At 38.8% G+C, this 18,432-nt stretch overlaps 1 protein-coding gene across 6 annotated transcripts in view; it reads left to right on the top strand.

Moving 5' to 3' along the window:
- Positions 1 to 18,432, top strand: part of RBL1 (RB transcriptional corepressor like 1) — a 68,702-nt gene that overhangs the window by 41,552 nt on the left and 8,718 nt on the right. For 4 of the 6 annotated variants that reach the window (XM_032845746.1, XM_032845747.1, XM_032845750.1 and 1 more), the window contains 5 exons: positions 197 to 463; positions 1,435 to 1,646; positions 9,509 to 9,685; positions 11,748 to 11,819; positions 13,644 to 13,734. In XM_032845746.1, coding sequence (XP_032701637.1) covers positions 197 to 463; positions 1,435 to 1,646; positions 9,509 to 9,685; positions 11,748 to 11,819; positions 13,644 to 13,734 — 819 coding nt within the window. Of the gene's footprint in view, positions 1 to 196; positions 464 to 1,434; positions 1,647 to 3,419; positions 3,483 to 9,508; positions 9,686 to 11,747; positions 11,820 to 13,643; positions 13,735 to 18,432 lie in introns of those variants that run through there. The other 2 variants (XM_032845748.1, XM_032845749.1) reach the window with 2 other exon arrangements.

Consider the following 18,432-nt stretch of genomic DNA (forward strand, 5'->3'; position numbering starts at 1 on the left):
TTTTCACATGTAATGACTTTTTTCATGCCTCTTTCACTAGACTATATTCCATGAAGACAGAAGCCTTGTTATTTACTGCTGAATCCCTAGGGCTTAACATAGTAACTCAAAGTCTCTATTTGTTGAATGAATGAACCTGATTTATTATTTTGGAATATGTATCAAACTGTTGTGAATTTATTTTCCTCTCTATTAGATATGCAACCATTGTCTCCAATTTCGGTCCATGAACGCTACAGTTCTCCTACTGCGGGGAGTGCCAAGAGAAGACTTTTTGGGGAAGACCCGCCAAAGGAAATACTTATGGACAGGATCATAACTGAAGGAACAAAATTGAAAATTGCCCCTTCTTCAAGCCTTACTACTGAAAATATATCAATTTCCCCTGGGCAGAGTCTTCTAACTATGGCCACAGCCATAGTCACAGGAACAACAGGACATAAAGTTACAATCCCATTGCACGGTAACATTTTAATGCATTTATTTTCTATTTTTTCTGAATTAGTTAATTAAGATTTGTCTTGCTGGATTGGATCACATGGCATTTTTTAATCCAGTTTCTTTTGAACCTATACTGTTTTTTAAAATTTATCATTTTAGAGCAGTTTTGGGTTCAAAGCAAAATTGAGTTGAAGGTATAGAGATTTCCCATACACACATTGCCACACACACACACACACACAGCTTTCATCACCATCATCATCCTGCACCAGAATGGTATATTTGTTACAGTTGATGAACTTACATTGACACATCCTTATCACCTCAAGTCCATAGTTTACATTATGGTTTACTCTTGCTATTATACATTCTGTAGTTTCTATGTTTAATGACACATAGCCACCATTATAGTATTATACAGAATAGTTTCGCTGCCATAAAAATACTCTGTGCTCTACCTTTTGTTTCGTTTTGAACTTACACTGTTTATTGAGTTTTAACATTTTTTAAATATACAACCCTTGGGGTGCCTGGGTGGCTCAGTGGGTTAAAGCCTCTGCCTTCGGCTCAGGTTATGATCCCCGGGTCCTGGGATCAAGCCCCGCATCAGGCTCTCTGCTTAGCAGGGAGCCTGCTTCCCCCTCTCTCTCTGCCTACTTGTGATCTCTCTCTGTCAAATAAATAAATAAAATCTTTAAAAAAAAAAAATACAACCCTCTTTGTTGGAACTTATTTTCTTATATGAGCTTTACAAATTATTAAAAACATCTCTGTAAGAACTCAAAAGTTCAAAAGAAAAACAATATTGTTTCAGAGCAGAAATAGAAAACAAGAGTGCTATAACCTAGAATTCTTATTTTTGTGGCTTTCATCTCCTTTTCTAACCTATTCCTATGTTTATACACATAGATAGATTGATAGATATAATTGACAACCTTTCTGGAACACATGCTGCTTATTTCTAAAACTGAAAACTCTTGCTTATACATTTAGGTATCGCAAATGATGCTGGAGAGATCACACTGATACCAATTTCCATGAACACAGCTCAGGAGTCCAAAGTCGAGAGTCCTGTATCACTTACTGCTCAGTCATTAATTGGTGCTTCTCCGAAACAGACCCATCTGACTAAAGTGCAAGAGGCACATCCAACTGGAATAAGCAAACCAAAGAGAACTGGGTCTTTAGCACTGTTTTATAGAAAGGTATGTGATTTTATGGCATCCAAAATATCTCATTTGGGGTGTGTGGCTGGCTCAGTGGAACCTGGGACGCTTGATCATAGGGTTGTAAGTTCGTGCCCTATACTGGATATAGCGATTATTTAAAAATAAAATATTTTAAGGGGCGCCTGGCTGGCTAAGTCAGTTAAATATCTGCCTTCGGCTCAGGTCATGATCCCAGAGTCCTAGGATTGAGCCCCACATCGGGCTCCCAGCTCAATGGGGTCTTACTTTTCTCCCTCTACTGCTCCCCCTGCTTGTGTGCGCTCTCTCTCTGTCAAATAAATAGATAAAATCTTTTTAAAAAGTAAATAAAGGGGCGCTTGGGTGGCTCAGTGAGTTAAAGCCTCTGCCTTCGGCTCAGGTCATGATCTCAGGGTCCTGGGATCAAGCCCCACATCGGGCTCTCTGCTCCGCGGGAGCCTGCTTCCTCCTCTCTCTCTGACTGCCTCTCTGCCTACTTGTGATCTCTGTCTGTCAAATAAATAAATAAAATCTTTAAAAAAATAAATAAAAAGTAAATAAAAATAAAATGATCTCATTTAATCAGTGCAAGAAAGATTGAGTAACAGCAGCTTTAGCCTCCTTTTTTGTGTGGTAAAATATACATAAAATTTACCATTTTAACCATATTTTAGTGTACAGTGAAGTATCGTTAAGTACATTCACATTGTTGCGTAGCTTTCACCATCATCCAGCTCCAGAACTTTTTCATCTTCCTACACTGAGAATCTCCTCCACTTAAAATAATTCCCCATTCCTCTTCCCACCACCAGCTCCTGGTAACCACCATTCTACTTTCTGTCTCTATGAATTTGACTACTCTAGGTACCTCATATAAGTAGACTCAAACAATATTTATGTTAATATGGTAAGTTTATTAATATAATTATTAATGTAATATTTTTAAAAAATATTTATTTGAGAGAGAGAGGGTGAGAAAGAGCATGACAGGAGAGAAGGTCAGAGGGAGAAACAGACTCCCTGTGGAGCTGGGACCCCGATGTGGGACTCAATCCTGGGACTCCAGGATCATGACCTGAGCTGAAGGCAGTTGCTTAACCAACTGAGCCACCCAGGCACCTAATATAATATTATATTAAACAGGTTTATTCCACTTAGTGTAAGTCTTCAGGATTCTTCCATGTTGTAGCATTGTTCAGAATTTCCTTCCTTTTTAAGCCTGAATAATATCCCATTGTATGTGTATACCACATTTTGTTCATCCATTCATCTGTAGATGAACATTTGCAGTGTTTCTACTTATTGTGAATAATGCTGCTATGAACATAAGTGTACAAATGTCTATTTATGTGTCTGCTCTCGGTTCCCTTGGGTTTATACCCAGAAGTGGAATAATAATTCTGAATATAATTTTTTGAGAAACTACCATACCATTTTCCATAGTGCCTGCCCCATTTTATATTCCTGCTACAAATACATGGGTTTTCAAGTTCTCCACATCCTTGTCAACACTGTTTTCTGTTATTTTTATAGTAGCCATGCTAATTAGAATAAAGTGGTATCTCATAGTTTTGACTTGCATTTCCCTAATTATTAGTGATGTTGAGCATCTTTTCATGTGCTTACTGGCCATCTATCTGTCTTCCTTAGAGAAAGATTTATTTAAGTCCTTTGCCCATTTTTTGCTTGAGTTTTACTATTGTTGCTATTGAGCTGTAGTTAATCCTTTATATATTCTGGATAGAATCCCTTATCAGATTTATGATTTGCAAATGTTTTCTCCCATTCCAGGGATTGCCTTTTCACCATATTGATAGTATCCTTTGATGCACAGAAGTTTCTAACTTTAATGAAGTTCAGTTTCTCTGTGTTTTGTTTTACTGTCTTTGCTTTTTGTGTCATATCCAAAAAATCATCGACCGTTCCAATGTCATGAAACTTTTCCCCATCTTTTCTCCCTAAGAGTTTTATAGTTTTAGCATTTGTGTTTAATTCCTTGATCCATTTTGAGTTAATTTTATATATGGTCTGAGGGGAGGATCTAGCTTCATTCTTTTGCATCCATTTTCTCAACACCATTTGTTGAAAAGACCATTGTTTCTCCTTTGAATGGTCTTGGCACCATTTTCATAAGCCATTGCACCATATATGTGAGGGCTGATTTCTGGGCTCTTTTTTTAAGCATTGTCCTTTTTATGTCTGTCTGTATGCCAGTACTATACTGTTTTGATTACTGTAACTTTATAGTAAGTTTTGAAATTAGGAAATATGAGCCCTCCCAGCTTTGTTCTTTTTCAAGATTATTTTGGTTATTCAGAGTTCCTTGAGATTCCATATGACTTTAAGGATGGATTTTTCTTTTTCTTTTCTTTTTTTTTTTTTTGATGTATTTTTAAAAATTTTTATTTATTTATTTGTCAGAGAAAGAGCGCACACAAGCACAAGCTGGGGCAGCAGGCAGAGGGAGAAGCAGGCTCCCTGCTAAGCAAGGATCCCAATGCAGGACTCAGTCCCAGGACTCTGGGATCATGACCTGAGCTGAAGGCAAACACTTAACCGACTGAAGCCACCCAGGCATCCCTAGGATGGATTTTTCTATTTCTGCAAAAAACATCATGGAGATTTTGATAGGGATTGCATTGAATCTATAGAATCCTTTGGATAGTGTTGACATCTTATTACCATTACTAAGTCTTCCAGTCCATGAATATGGGATGTCTTTCCATTTATTTGTGTTTAGGTTTTTTTGGTTTGTTTTTTTTGTTGTTGTTGTTTTTTAGTTAACACAGAGTGTTTTATTATTTGTCTTCTTTAAGCAGCATTTTGCCGTTTTCAGTATATACTCTTTTACCTCCTTGGTTAAGTTGATTACTAAGTTATTTTATTCTTTTCATGATACTATAAATACAATCATTTTCTTAATTTTATTTTTGGATTATTTATTGTTTGTGGTATAGGAATGAAATAGATTTTTGTGTGATTTTTTTTTTCTAAGCTTTTATTTACTTATTCGAGAGAGAGAGAGCATGAGTAGGGTTGGAAGAGAGGGAAAGGGAAAGAGAGAAGCATACTCCCCACTGAGCAGGGACATGATGCAGACCTCTATCCCAAGACCCTGAGATCAACACCTGAGCTGAAGGCAAATGCTCAACCAGGTGCCCCTGTTATGAATTATTTATTTATTTATTTATTTAAGTAATCTCTACACCTAACACGGGACTTGAATTTATAACCCCAAGATCAGGAGTCACCTGTTACACTGACTGAGCCAGCCAGGTGCCCCTGTATGATTTTGTAGTCTGCAATTTTGCTGAATTCGTTTATTACTTCTAACACTTTTGGAGGATTCTTTGCAGTTTTCTACAGCATAAAATCATATAATCTGCAAACAGATGACTTTACTTATTTTCCAGTTTTGATGTTTTTTATTTCTTTTTCTTGCCTAATTGCTCTGGCTAGAATTTCCAGTACTGTGTTGAAAAGAAGTGATGAAATTGGGCATTCTTGTCTTGTTCCTGATCTTAAAGGAAAAGTTTTCTTTGTTTTACTTTAAGTATGATGTTAGCTCTAGATTTTTCATATATGGCATTTATTATGTTGAGGTAGTTTTCTTCTATTCCTAGTTTGTTGAGTGTGTTATGAAAAAAAAAGGATTTGAATTTTGTCAGATGTTTTTTCTGCCTCAATCGAAATAATCTTTTTCTTTAAGATTTTATTTATTTATTTTAGAGAAAGAGAGAGCTTAGGCAGAGTGTAAGGGGTGGTGGGAGGAGAAAAGGGAGAAAGAGTCATAAGCAGACTTGAGTACAGAGGCCCATGCAGGGCTCGATCCCATGACCCTGAGAATGACCTGAGCTGAAGCCAAGAGGTGGACTCTTAACCAACTGTACCACCTAGGTGCCTCTGTCCTACCTGTTTTTAAAGCACTGTCAGCTTCTGACAAGAGAGACAAGTTAATCAGGTTTTATAATCAAACATGACTCTTCTATGAAATAAATTCCAGAACTGGAAGATCTCTCTCTAGTTTACTCCACAACTTGGCTGGCTCACCCATTCTTAAGAATTGTAAAGGAAAAAGAAGGCACTATTTTTCAGGGAGTTTTAGCATTGTGACCAGGGTTTATGACTTAAACATTTTAAGAAATTAATATTTTTTCTAAATTATCTTTGATGCAAATTTAAATTTATTTCCTCTAGTCTTTTTTATCATAATTCTTGAAAACTTGCCCTTTTCTGTTCTTCCCTCTGCCTCCTCTACTCTACCTCACCAAATCCTATCTCCCCCTTGTGCCTTTCTAAGGCTTCTTTTTTTTTTTTTCTTTTTTAAAGATTTTATTTATTTATTTGACAGAGATCACAAGTAGGCAGAGAAGCAGGCAGAGAGAGAGAGGGGCAAGCAGGCTTCCTGATGAGCAGAGAGTCTCCTGCAGGGCTCGATCCCAGGACCCTGAGATCATGACCCGAGCCGAAGGCAGAGGCTTAACCTACTGAGCTACCAACTAAGGCTTGTTTTAAAAACAGAGTTGGAAAATGCAACTTTTTTCCCATTTACTCCCTATTTTTAATGTTCAAAATGACAAATTTTGATAATCTAAGATTGACAGAAATAAAGCTTTAGGGGCACCTGGGTGACTCCGAGGGTTAAGCCTCTGCCTTTGGCTCAGGTCATGATCTCAGGGTCCTGCGTTTGAGCCAAGCATCAGGCTCTCTGCTCAGCAGGGAGCCTGCTTCCCTCCTTTCTCTCTTCCTGTCTCTCTGCCTACTTGTGATATCTCTCTGTCATATAAATAAATAAAATCTTTAAAAAAAAAAAAAAAGAAAACTTTAGTTCTGAATTTTTAATTCTGCATCTACTTCAGAATCTTTGGGTTTGTTTGTTTGTTTTTTTCCTTTCCATTTAAATGTAACCTACTTGATGGGGGACCTGGGTGGCTCAGTCAGTTAAGCATCTGCCTTCAATTCAAGGTCTACCTTCAGCTCGGCTTGTGATCCCAGGGTCCGAGGATTGAGTCCTACAATGGGCTCCTTGCTCAGTAGGGAACCTGCTTCTTCCTCTGCCTACCACTCTCTCTACTCTTGCACATGGGCTTTTCCTCACTCTCAAAAAAAAAAAAAAAAATTTTATGGGGCGCCTAGGTGGCTCAGTGGGTTAAGCCTCTGCCTTCAGCTCAGGTCATGATCTCAGGGTCCTGGGATTGAGCCCCGCATCAGGCTCTCTGCTCAGCAGAGAGCCTGCTTCCCTTCCTCTCTCTCTGCCTGCCTCTCTGCCTACTTGTGATCTCTGACTGTCAAATAAATAAAATCTTTTAAAAAAAAATTTTTAATAAATAAAGCCTACTTGATAAAGATTAGAAGCTAGAAAAATTTTATCCTAAAAGTTAATAGGATGTCTTTATCTATAAAGAGCATAATTATCCATGTCTCTAGTGAATTCAAAATAACCCTTCCCTGAGTAAACTGCAGCTATTATCTATGCTGAATTCAGTGTGATGCTAGTGTTCTGTGCCAGAATGGAATTTTCTGTGAATTTTTTGTTAGAAAACTTCCAGTGGGGCGCTTGGGTGAGTCAGATGGTTAAGCATCTGCCTTTGGCTTAGGTCATGATCCAGGGTCCTGGGATCAAGTCCTGCATCAGGCTCCCTGCTCAGGGCCTATTTCTCCCTCTCCTGCTCCCTCTTCTTGTGCTCTTTCACTCTCTCAGTCAGATAAATAAATAAAATCTTTTAAAAAAAAAAAAAAAAGATGACGACGACTCCCAGAGTATGTTTCTTTAATTCATTGGATCAACTCTGTAAAAGATACTTAAAAAGTATTATCTAAGTACATATTATTTTTAATCTTTTTTTTTAAGATTTTATTTATTTATTTGACAGAGAGAGATCACAAGTAGGCAGAGAGAGAGGAGGAAGCAGGCCCCTCTGCCGAGCAGAGAACCCGATGTGGGCCTCTATCCCAGGACTCTGGGATTATGACCTGAGCCGAAGGCAGAGACCTAACCCACTGAGCCACCCAGGCGCCTTATTTTTAATCTTTTTAACTAGGACTGTATCTTTCATTTCCTATCACAAATACAAAGTTCTAGCATCTTTCCCACTGCTCTGACCCAAATGGATTCTGTTTATCTCTTGGCCAGCTGGACCAGAAATAAGGAGATAGGATACAGAAAATGAGTTTGCTATAAAATTAATCAGTTGTGGCTTTGGAGTCAACCGCTTGTCTTTCTGTCAGATTAGTGTATTGGATAGCTTACATTTGTTTTTAAACTCTAATCTGTGGATTATATTCCTGCCAGAGATACTTTTATATAAGGGATACCTGACTCTTTTCATTATTTTTCCCTGAACATTTAAATTTAAAGACTTAGCTCAAACAGAGTAGTGTGATTTAGGAATACCACAGCAGGGTACCAGTTTTTAAAACAGTAAGACATAATTCTTCTTGGGTGATTCGAAACCATTTTAGAATCTTGCAGAAACTTCAGGGCATTTGCATTAGTATCAGTTCATATAAAGATTGTAAAAGTGAGAGGCTCATGGCATTGAACTGAATTTACTCTGATGTACTTAGGAACAACAGAAACAAAAAACTTGGTATCTCATTTACTTCAGTAATACATTTATATGCTTGTGAAAACAATGTAGAATAGGAAGTTTCTTAAATGGTTTTGCTTTTTTTTTTAATTTCTCTTTTTAAAGATTTTATTTATTTATTTGACAGAGAGAGAGAGCACACAAGCAGGGTGTATGGCAGAGGAAGAAGGAGAAGCAGGCTCCCTGCTGAGCAGGGAGCCCTCTGCCAGGCTCTCCCAGGACCCTGGGATTATGACCTGAGCTAATGGCAGATTTTTAACTGACTGAGCCACCCAGGTGCCCCAGGGTTTTGCTTTCTGACTCATTCTTGAAATCAAACATTTTAGCCCTTGATTGTCTTTTTGTTGTTGTTGTTATGATCCTATTTTTAAGTAATCTCTACACCCAGCCTGGAGCTTGAACCCACAACCCCACAATCAAGAGTTGTATGCTCCACCAACTGAGCCAGCCAGGCACCCCTATTATCTGACACTTTAGATTTTCTAGCAATTTTATCTGAACAAAAAAAGGTGAGGGGGGGATTTGTGAACACTTGAAAAATTATGTATTCATTATGGTTATGATGCAAGTAAACGTTGCATTTTAGTGTTTCTTACTTCACATAGATGACAGCATAGAAGACATCTTTTCCAAAAGAATTTTTAAATGGTTTTCTTTTTTTTTTTTTTAATATTTTATTTATTTATTTGACAGACAGAGATCACAAGTAGGCAGAGAGGCGGACAGAGAGAGAGGAGGAAGCAGGCTCCCCGCTGAGCAGAGTGCCCGATGTGGGGCTCGATCCCAGGACCCTGGGATCATGACCTGAGCCGAAGGCAGCGGCTTAACCCACTGAGCCACCCAGGCGCCCCTTTAAATGGTTTTCTAAAGAGAATTTTGTTTTAATCTACAGTCTTCTGGGATGCCTGGATGGCTCAATTGGTTAATCATCTGCCTCTGGGTCAGGTCATGGTCTCAGGGACCTGGGATCAAGTCCCACATCCAGCTCCTTTCCCAGCAGGGAGCCTGCTTCTCCCTCTGCCTGCCACTCCCCCTGCTCGCTCTCTTTCTCTCTCTCTGACAAAATAAAGAAAATCTTTTAAAAATATTTAAAAAATAATAATAATCTATAGTCTTCTGCCATAATAGTGAACTAGTACGATAGAACAGAAATTGTATTTTAGATAACATTTATCAACAACCTAGGTATTTGTTAATCTTGGCCTGAAAGCCCATATTCACAATAAGAGATAAATTAGAGAAATTATTTACTGGGTTTTTTTTGCATCAATGTACTACCTTCCATCTTAGGTCTATCATTTGGCAAGTGTACGCTTACGTGATTTATGTTTAAAATTGGATGTTTCAAATGAGTTACGAAGGAAGATATGGACGTGTTTTGAATTCACTTTAGTTCACTGCCCTGATCTAATGAAAGATAGACATTTGGATCAGCTGCTCCTTTGTGCCTTTTACATCATGGCAAAGGTAATGTATAAGCTGGGGGAAGCTCTTTGTTCTAGTTACCCATTTTTGAAGCATGTAGTGAAAATCTATTGCGCTTGATGATTATTTTGCCTTAAATGCTATATGCCAACACTGCCCACCATTGTTAATTAATTAGTAAATTCCAGCCACTACATCTATTCTCTGGACTCTCCATTTCGCTTTATAATAATCAGCTTTTCCACATCATAAGAATACACTGGTTATAAAATTGGAAAAGGTTTTAGAGATCATTTGTAGTACGTGGCTCTCCATACTATTCCTGTGAACAATACTATTTCCACTCCCATCCCTGTGATACCTCTCATTTAGTACTTTACAGTAAATGATCATTGTGTTATAGGCTGGTAGCCTAAGCATAGAGCTGAAAGTAACTTGTCAAAGTTACATAATTAATAAGTGGCAACCTAGGATTTTCTATTTTATAATTTAATGAATTCATAATTCATAAAATAGCTTCTATAACATTGCTCTCTAGGGATTTGTTGCACCACCTCAGAAGAGCATTTTACATTCTAGTTGCTACAACGTTGAATGTTTCCAGTCATAAAATAACATATGTTACTTGCTTTTTAAAATTCTGATATATTTGAAACAATCACCTATAACTTTGGTCTGGACCATATTGACCACACTGGCAGTCCTAGTATGTGTACATAGTTAAGACCTAATTTTTAAGCTTTTTGAGGCAGAGAACATGTTTTCAGACTCCTTTTTGACTCCTCTCTCACAATGCCTTTTTATAAAATCTCTATACAAAATAAATATTAATAAATGCTATTAACTAATCATTTGTGTTTTCCAGAGAACTATCATAGTTCAGGCATTGCCATTTCTAGCTCATCATAGAGAACAGATTTAGTGCTAATGGACTTCAGTGAAGCCGAGGGAAAGAATAACTTAAGTAAACTTTATAATAAATAGGCCAGAAAGGATACCTTTACGGATCACCAATGCAGGCAGCCATGGACTGGGCTAGAGTCAAGAGACCAAACCAGGCCCCGACTCGCGCCTCCTGGAAGCCCAAGGGTTAATAACCCCGTGAGTGAAAAGTTGAGCAGCGCTTGAGAAAGGGCCTGAGCTATGGATCCTAAGACTCCCTGACGTGGTTGCCTGCATGTGCTTATCTGGAATGGGCAAAACAGGCCTGCTCATTAAATCATTGTGGGAATGTGCTGTCCTTGCACGGGCCATAAACTGTGTCTTAAGTTACTTTGAAGTTAGTGCATCTGGTTTAGAGTTATCTGAAGACAGAGACCACTGGCATCAGAAGGACTACCATTAGTCCTTGGGAAATAGATAATAGGGAAGCTTGAAGGGTTTTCTGTGCATGTTGCAAGTTCTTTAGTAATCAGCTAAAAATAGATACTTCCTTATAATTGTTTCTGTTAGCTATATAATGCCTCACAGCCTTGAATAAAATTGGCACTGCTTGGACATCATCCACTGTGTCCCTCCTGTCCCCATCTCTTTACGTCTCATCTTCGTCTCACCATCCTCTTACCCTCTCGCCAGGCATGACACACCAATCCATTTTCTTCATTTTTGGCCCCCACTGTAACTTTTCTGTCTAAGCATTAGAAACCCTATAAGCTGTCCTAAAATGTTAAAAACCTCATCCTATAACTGCTCAGTTTTCTTGCAATCACCACAAGACATTTTCTGTCCTTTAGTATGTAGTTAATTTACTTTTAAGTAAGTAATTTAAAAGCTAGTAACATCAGAAACTACAGGGTATGCAACAGATCTGAGTTTTCTTCTATCATTCTTCTTATAAAAAGAAATGCATTTTCTGTAGAGTTATACCATAACAATATCAGTGCTTTTGATTAATGAAACTATTAGCCGAGTCCCCACAGGCCACAAAGCCTGAACTTTGAAGGTAGTAAAAATCATAAACGATAGTAGTTTTTAGTCATGGGTTGGCCTGGGGTTAATGGCTTTCTGCAAGACTGCTCTCAATGCCAACCTATAATTGAAGTTTTTGTTCAGAGCCATTTTTCTTCTAAGAGCAATTGATAAATGCAGTTTTTATTTTCCTTAGGTAACAAAAGAAGAAAGAACTTTTCAAGAAATAATGAAAAGTTACAGGAATCAGCCCCAAGCGAATAGTCATGTGAGTTACATTATTTTTCCTCCTGTCCAAAAATAGATTTGTGTTGTTTCTCTGTTGACAAGTCATACAAAAGGTAAACTTCTTTTACAGTTTTACTATACTTTAGATTTTTTAGTTTAATGCATTAAACTCTAAAGACAGTTTCAGTAAAAGCCAGGAAATTGGCTATTTCTGACTCATCCATATATTTGCTTATACTTCTTACATGTTCTCCTATTCCATTTGCTCATTTGTACAATGGGGACATTTGTCACAAAATTGATGAGGGGCACCTGGCTGGTTCAATCGGTAGAACATGTGACTCTTGGTCTCAGGGTCATGAGTTCAAGCCCCACATAGGGCATGGAGCCTACTTTTATTTAAAAAAAAAAAAACAATCCAATAACAAAAAAAAAAAAGGGACGCCTGGGTGGCTCAGTTGGATAAGCGGCTGCCTTCGGCTCAGGTCATGATCCCAGCGTCCTGGGATCGAGTCCCACATCAGGCTCCTTGCTCGGCAGGGAGCCTGCTTCTCCCTCTGCTTCTGCCTGCCTCTCTGTCTGCCTGTGCTCGCTCGCTCTCTCTCCCTCTGTCTCTGACAAAAAAAAAAACAAAAAAAAAAAAAAAAAAAACAATCCAATGAAAAATATGTATAATAATAATATTCTCTCTTTGTATGAGACTTGAGTCCCTAAATGATGTTTAAATCCAGTGAAATTTGAGGATTTATTAAGTCCAGCTTCTTTTGCCATTTACTAAGAATCTTCATGTTTTCATCTTTAAATAGGTATCAGCATTTTTGATAATTTTGTTTTGTGATAGCCATGGTGAAAATCCTATACAGCCTTTCAGTCATGAAAATATAAAATATTAGCCTATTGGCTTGGCACATAGTATTTAATGACTGTTATCTCCATATTATTCATAATTACTGTACCTGAAGAACCCAAGATTAGGCTACCTTTAGGCGTTGGCCACTAGAGAGCCTGGTTCCTGTGCTCTAGAGAGCATAATGGCCTCTTTTCTGGCCTTGGTGATCTGCCATCTTAGGAGGAGAGTTGTGGCTGCTTAGATATCCCATACTCAAGTACTGGTAGTCACATCCCCTTCTAAAAGAGCCCACATATGGTTTCACTTCTTTACTTAAGCCCCAAAATACAGTGGTAGTAATATAGACATTAGAAGAGCCGGTACAGGCATTTGTTATATCCTGTATAGCCTAAGAGTTTCTGGACCCTTCAGAAAAATCCTTTTCTGAAGGAGCAGAGCCTGGAGAGGTCCATATTATCCCCAAAGATCATTAAGGTGAAGTTAGTGTGGGTCCAGAATGGACCAAGCCAGAGCTTCCTAAATATTCTCTCAACACCAGTACCCATAGGATGACTGGGAACAGATCATGCCTTTTAGCTATATTGGAAGTAGGAAGGAATTTAGGGGAAGGAATGGAAACAGATTTTCCTGTGGCCATCTGAAAGGAGATGGAAAAGGGATGGAAACAGGAAAACAAGCCTTAATGAGACCAGATGATTCTCATGTAAGGAATTAAAAAGGAAAAACAAGCTCAGATATTTGAAGTTGCTTTTATTTGGCAAAACTTCATCAGTATTTAGTTGCTACTTACTAACTCAAGTCTTCTATTTGGTAAACTCCTGTAATGGCATGGTTTAGGTAAAGATATTTGCTGTAATCTCCATTTACCAGGCAAATAACACTTTTCCCTTGATTATCACCCACACAAACAAATAGCTTTCCACTGGCATCCTATTTTATTCTTCTTATTTTGGTTTTGCTTAACCTGTGCCTCTTTGTGACTCAGCATTTCTTTTTTTCTACTCTGACCTATAGGTTTATAGAAGTGTACTGTTGAAAAGCATTCCAAGAGAAGTTGTGGCATACAATAGAAACATAAATGGTGATTTTGAAATGACAGATTGTGGTAAGTTGCCGAATTTAATATTCTATATGTAATATACCTTTTTTTTTTTTTTTTAAAGATTTCATTTATTTAAATGTCAGAGAGAGAGAACGCATAGCGGCGGGGAGCTGCAGGCAGAGGGAGATGCAGGCTCCCTGCTGAGCAAGAACCTGTTGCAGGACCAATCCTAGGACCCTGGGATCATGACCTGAGCTGAGGGTAGAGGCTTAAAGGACAAACCACCCAGGTGTCCTGTAATATACCTTTGATTACATTGTATCTGATGCAGTGGGTGTCAGGCAACATGGAATCAATGATGTAGGTGGGATGGATAATGGGTATGTAAATGCATTTGGGAAGAAACAAGTGAGATAAATATGGGTCAGTTGCCTCCCTCCAAAGAGGTTATAAATTGAAACCATTAATTTGTCACCTGTTAGTTGTGTTTTAAAAGTTTCATAGTCTATTTATATACATCAATAAAACACATAAAAGGCTCTTAATAAATTTTTTAAATAAATCTGAATTATAGGGAAAGTAATCAGTGATCAGTGTCAGTGAACTGTCTGGGGTGGCAATTAGGGAAATAACTTGTTCATTAATACGTATTCTGCCACCACCAGCAAAGCTGCCACCCTGTTGTTACCATCATGCTAAGACTTGAGGCGCTAGTAAATTTTTTCAAAGAAAGGAAAATCAAACAGTGATTATTCATTTGATAAGTTGTGAAAATGCCTCTTCCACCCATCTTCTCCTTGTCTCAGCTTTCCATTACTTATTGTGTACATTATTGTCACATGTACCATGATTTATCAAATTCCACAACGTGAGACATTTTCTTTTTAAGAGAGAGAACGGAGGGAGGAGCAGAGGAGAGGGACAAGCAAACCCCACACTGAGCATGAAGCCTGACACAGGGCTCAATCCCAGGACCCTGAGATCGTGACCTGAGCTGAAATCAAGAGTTCGACACTTAACCAACTGAGCCACCTGAGCACCAGTGTGAGACATTTAGATTGTTAACCATTATACATAGCTTTATGAGGAACATCACTATAGCTTAATCTTTGATCCACATCCTTATAATAAATTCTTAGAGAAAATTGGCTCTTTTTTAATCACATAAATATCCATGATCATTATGGTGTTTACTGGGATCTGAACTTTTAAGACCTTACCAAGAAATTCTTTAGTAATAATGTCCTAGAAGAGCACCTAGCTGGTTCAGTTGGTGGAGCAAGACACTCTTGATCTTGGGGTTGTAGGTTTGAGCCCCACATTGGGTGTAGACATAAGTAAATGAATAAATAAAAACTTTTCAATAAATAAATACATCTAATTTCCCCAACACCGTTTTAAGCATTAGGCAAATAAATGCTTACTCTTTTCATCAATAAAAACCCATTTCTGACACTGAATATGTTAATTAGCACAGCATTGGCCTTTGATTGAGATATGCCTAACAGAAACCCTTGTAGTAGCCACCTCTTGCGAATGAGCTTCCGGATTAAAACACCAATTCAGGGACACCTGGGTGGCTCAGTTGGTTAAGTGTCTGCCTTCGGCTCAGGTCATGATCCTGGGGTCCCGGGATCCCCGCATCGGGATCCTTGCTCGGCGAGGTGCCTGCTTCTCTCCTTGCCTCTGCCTGCCACTCTGCCTGCTTGTGTGTACTCTCTCTCACTGACAAACAAATGAATAAATAAAATCTTTAAAAAATAAAAATAAAAAACCAATTCACTCATGGACCATGTGTTCTTCATTATTATGTTAGCAGACCACCCAAACTGGCATTTTTTTTTTTAAGATTTTATTTCTTTGACAAAGAGAAAGACAGCGAGAGTGGGAACACAAGCGGTGGGAGAGGGAAAGAGAGAAGCAGGCCTCCTGATGAGCATGGAGCCTGATGCGGGGCTTGATCCCAGGACCCTAGGACCGTGACCCGAGCTGAAGGCAGATGCTCAACTGACTGAGCCACTCAGGCGCCCCACAAACTGGCCTTATTGATTAGAAAACTTGAGAGACTCCTGCATAGCTTAGTCAGTTGAGCGACCAACTCTTGATTTCAGCTCAGGTCATGATCTCAGTTTCGAGGGGCTGAGCCTGCTGGGGCTCCGCAATCAGCATGTAGTCTGCTCGTCCCTCTGTCTTCCACTCTCCCCCTCTCCCACACTCGTGTGTGAGCTCTCTCTCTCTCACTCTCAAATAAATCTTTAAAGAAAAAGAAAAGTCGAGAGACCCAGATTATAGCTTAATCTAAGTAACACATGTAATACTCAAGTGTATTATAATAGTACATTGAAAACTACAATACTTCTTCAGTGCCTTGTTTTAAGGATTACAAAGAATGATGTGTGGGTGATGTTTAATACAAGATCTGCTTATAGTAAGACCTCAGTAAGTAATAGCTATTATTATTTTTTTAAGTAATATAAAATTTACTGTATTTTATTAATGAGTATGGAATTTTAAATTTTTTTTTCTTTTTTTTTTTTTCTTAAAAGCTAATTTGTCTAAGGCCATATTCTTTATTTAAAGTACTTTGTAGGGGGCGCCTGGATGGCCCAGTTGGTTAAGCAGTCAACCATCTGACTCTTAATTTCAGCTCAGGTCATGATCTCAGGATTGTGAGATTGAGCCCTACCTCGGGCTCCACACTGGGCATGGAACCTGCTTAAGATACTTTCTCTCCTTTCCCCTCTCTCCCTCTCTCAGTCTCTCTCAATCTCTCAAAAATAAATAAATAAAATACTTTAGTGGTGCTTGGCTGGCTCAGTTGGAGGAGCATATAACTCCTATCACAGGGTCCTAAGTTTGAACCCCATTTTCAGTGTAGAGATTAGTTAAATAAAACTTTCAGGAGTGTCTGGGTGGCTCAGTTGGTTAGGCGCCTGCCTTTGGTTCAGGTCATCCCCACATCGGGCTCTGCTCAGCAGGGAGCCTGCTTCTCTCTCTCCCTCTGCCTGCCACTCCCCCTGCTTATTATGTGCTCTCTCTCTCTGTCAAACACATACATAAAATCTTAAAAAAAAAAAAAATGTTAAAATAAAATACTTGAAATGTTGAAGACAGGGTCACACATTCAAAAAAGAAACAGTGAGGGGTGCCTGGGTGGCTTAGTGGGTTAAAGCCTCTGCCTTCGGCTCAGGTCATGATCCCAGGGTCCTGGGATCGAGCCCCACATCGGGCTCCCTGCTCAGCAGGGAGCCTGTTTCCTTCTCTCTCTCTGCCTGCCTCTCTGACTACTTGTGATCTCTGTCAAATAAATAAATAAAATCTTTAAAAAAAAAAAAAAGAATTCCTAGACAAAACAAATTAAAAAAAAAGACAAAAAAGAAACAGTGAAAACAGATTCTCATTCACTAATAATTTATATAATTGTGGTTATAAAATCACATTTTAATTGCTTGATGGTGGTTATATGATAATTCAAAAAGACATTCTTATTCATGGGAGCAGTAGAGAGGATCATGAGGCCATAATAGTTCACTGATTTTATCACAAAATTATCAGGGTCAGGGCACCTGAGTGGCTCAGTTGGTTGAACATCTGACCCTTGGTTTCAGCTTAGATCGTGATCTCAGTGTCGTGAGATGAAGCTCCGTACCAGGCACTCTGCACTTGGTGTGGAGTCAGCTTGAGATTCTGTCTCCCTCTATCCCTCCCCCTGCTCACAGGCGCGTGCTCTCTCTCTCTCTTTCTCTCTCTCTCTCAAAATAAATTTTATTTTTTTTTTAATTTTTATTTTATTTATTTATTTATTTATTTGACAGACAGAGATCACAAGTAGGCAGACAAGCAGGCAGAGAGAGAGGAGGAAGCAGGCTCCCTGCGGAGCAGAGAGCCTGATGTAGGGCTCGATCCCAGGACCCTGGGATGATGATCTGAGCCGAAGGCAGAGGCTTTAACCCACTGAGCCACCCAGGTGCCCCTCTCAAAATAAATTTTATATAGGGGTGCCTGGGTGGCTCAGTTATTAAGCGTCTGCCTTTGGCTTGGGTCATGATCCCCAGGATCCTGGGATTGAGTCCGCCATCAGGCTCCCTACTCGGCAGGAAGCCTGCTTCTTCCACTCCCTCTGCTTGTGTTCCCTCTCTCATGTCTCTCTCTGTCAAATAAATAAATAAAAATCGTTTTAAAACTTTCAAAATGTTTATTTATTTGTCAATCAGGGTCACCTTGCTGGCTCAGTTGAAAGAGCCTGCAACGCTTGATCTCGGGGTTATGAGTTTGTGCCCCATGTTGGGTGTAGCGATTACTTAAATAAATCTTAAAACTTTTTAAATTTTTTAAAAAAATATTTATCTAATATGTATCATGTACCTCAAGTTATATTAGGTAGGGGTCTCTTCTCCACTCTGAGAGGAAACAGATTTGTAACAGTTATTTCACCAGGCAGGCAAACCTTTGATCTCGTCTTCCCTAGTCTTTCATAAGTTCTAGCTCCTAATTAAGACTTTAATTTGAGTGGCTCACTCGGTTGGGCGTCTGCCTGCGGCTCGGGTCATGGTCCCAGGGTTCTGAGATCAAGCCCATATCCCCTCCCTACTCCAAGGGGAGTCTGGTTCTCCTTCTGCCCCTCCCCCCTGGCTTGTGCTGTCCTTCTCTCTCTCTCACTTTCTCTCAGATAAATAAATAAACTTTAAAAAGAAAAAAAAAAACTTTAATTTGAGTGTGTTAGATTTCTTTCTTTTTTTTTATTTTTTTTTAAGATTTTAT

The sequence above is a fragment of the Lontra canadensis genome, unplaced genomic scaffold (assembly GCF_010015895.1).
Source record: "Lontra canadensis isolate GAN:19392208 unplaced genomic scaffold, GSC_riverotter_1.0 scaffold169, whole genome shotgun sequence".
NCBI classification, from domain to species: Eukaryota; Metazoa; Chordata; class Mammalia; order Carnivora; family Mustelidae; genus Lontra; species Lontra canadensis.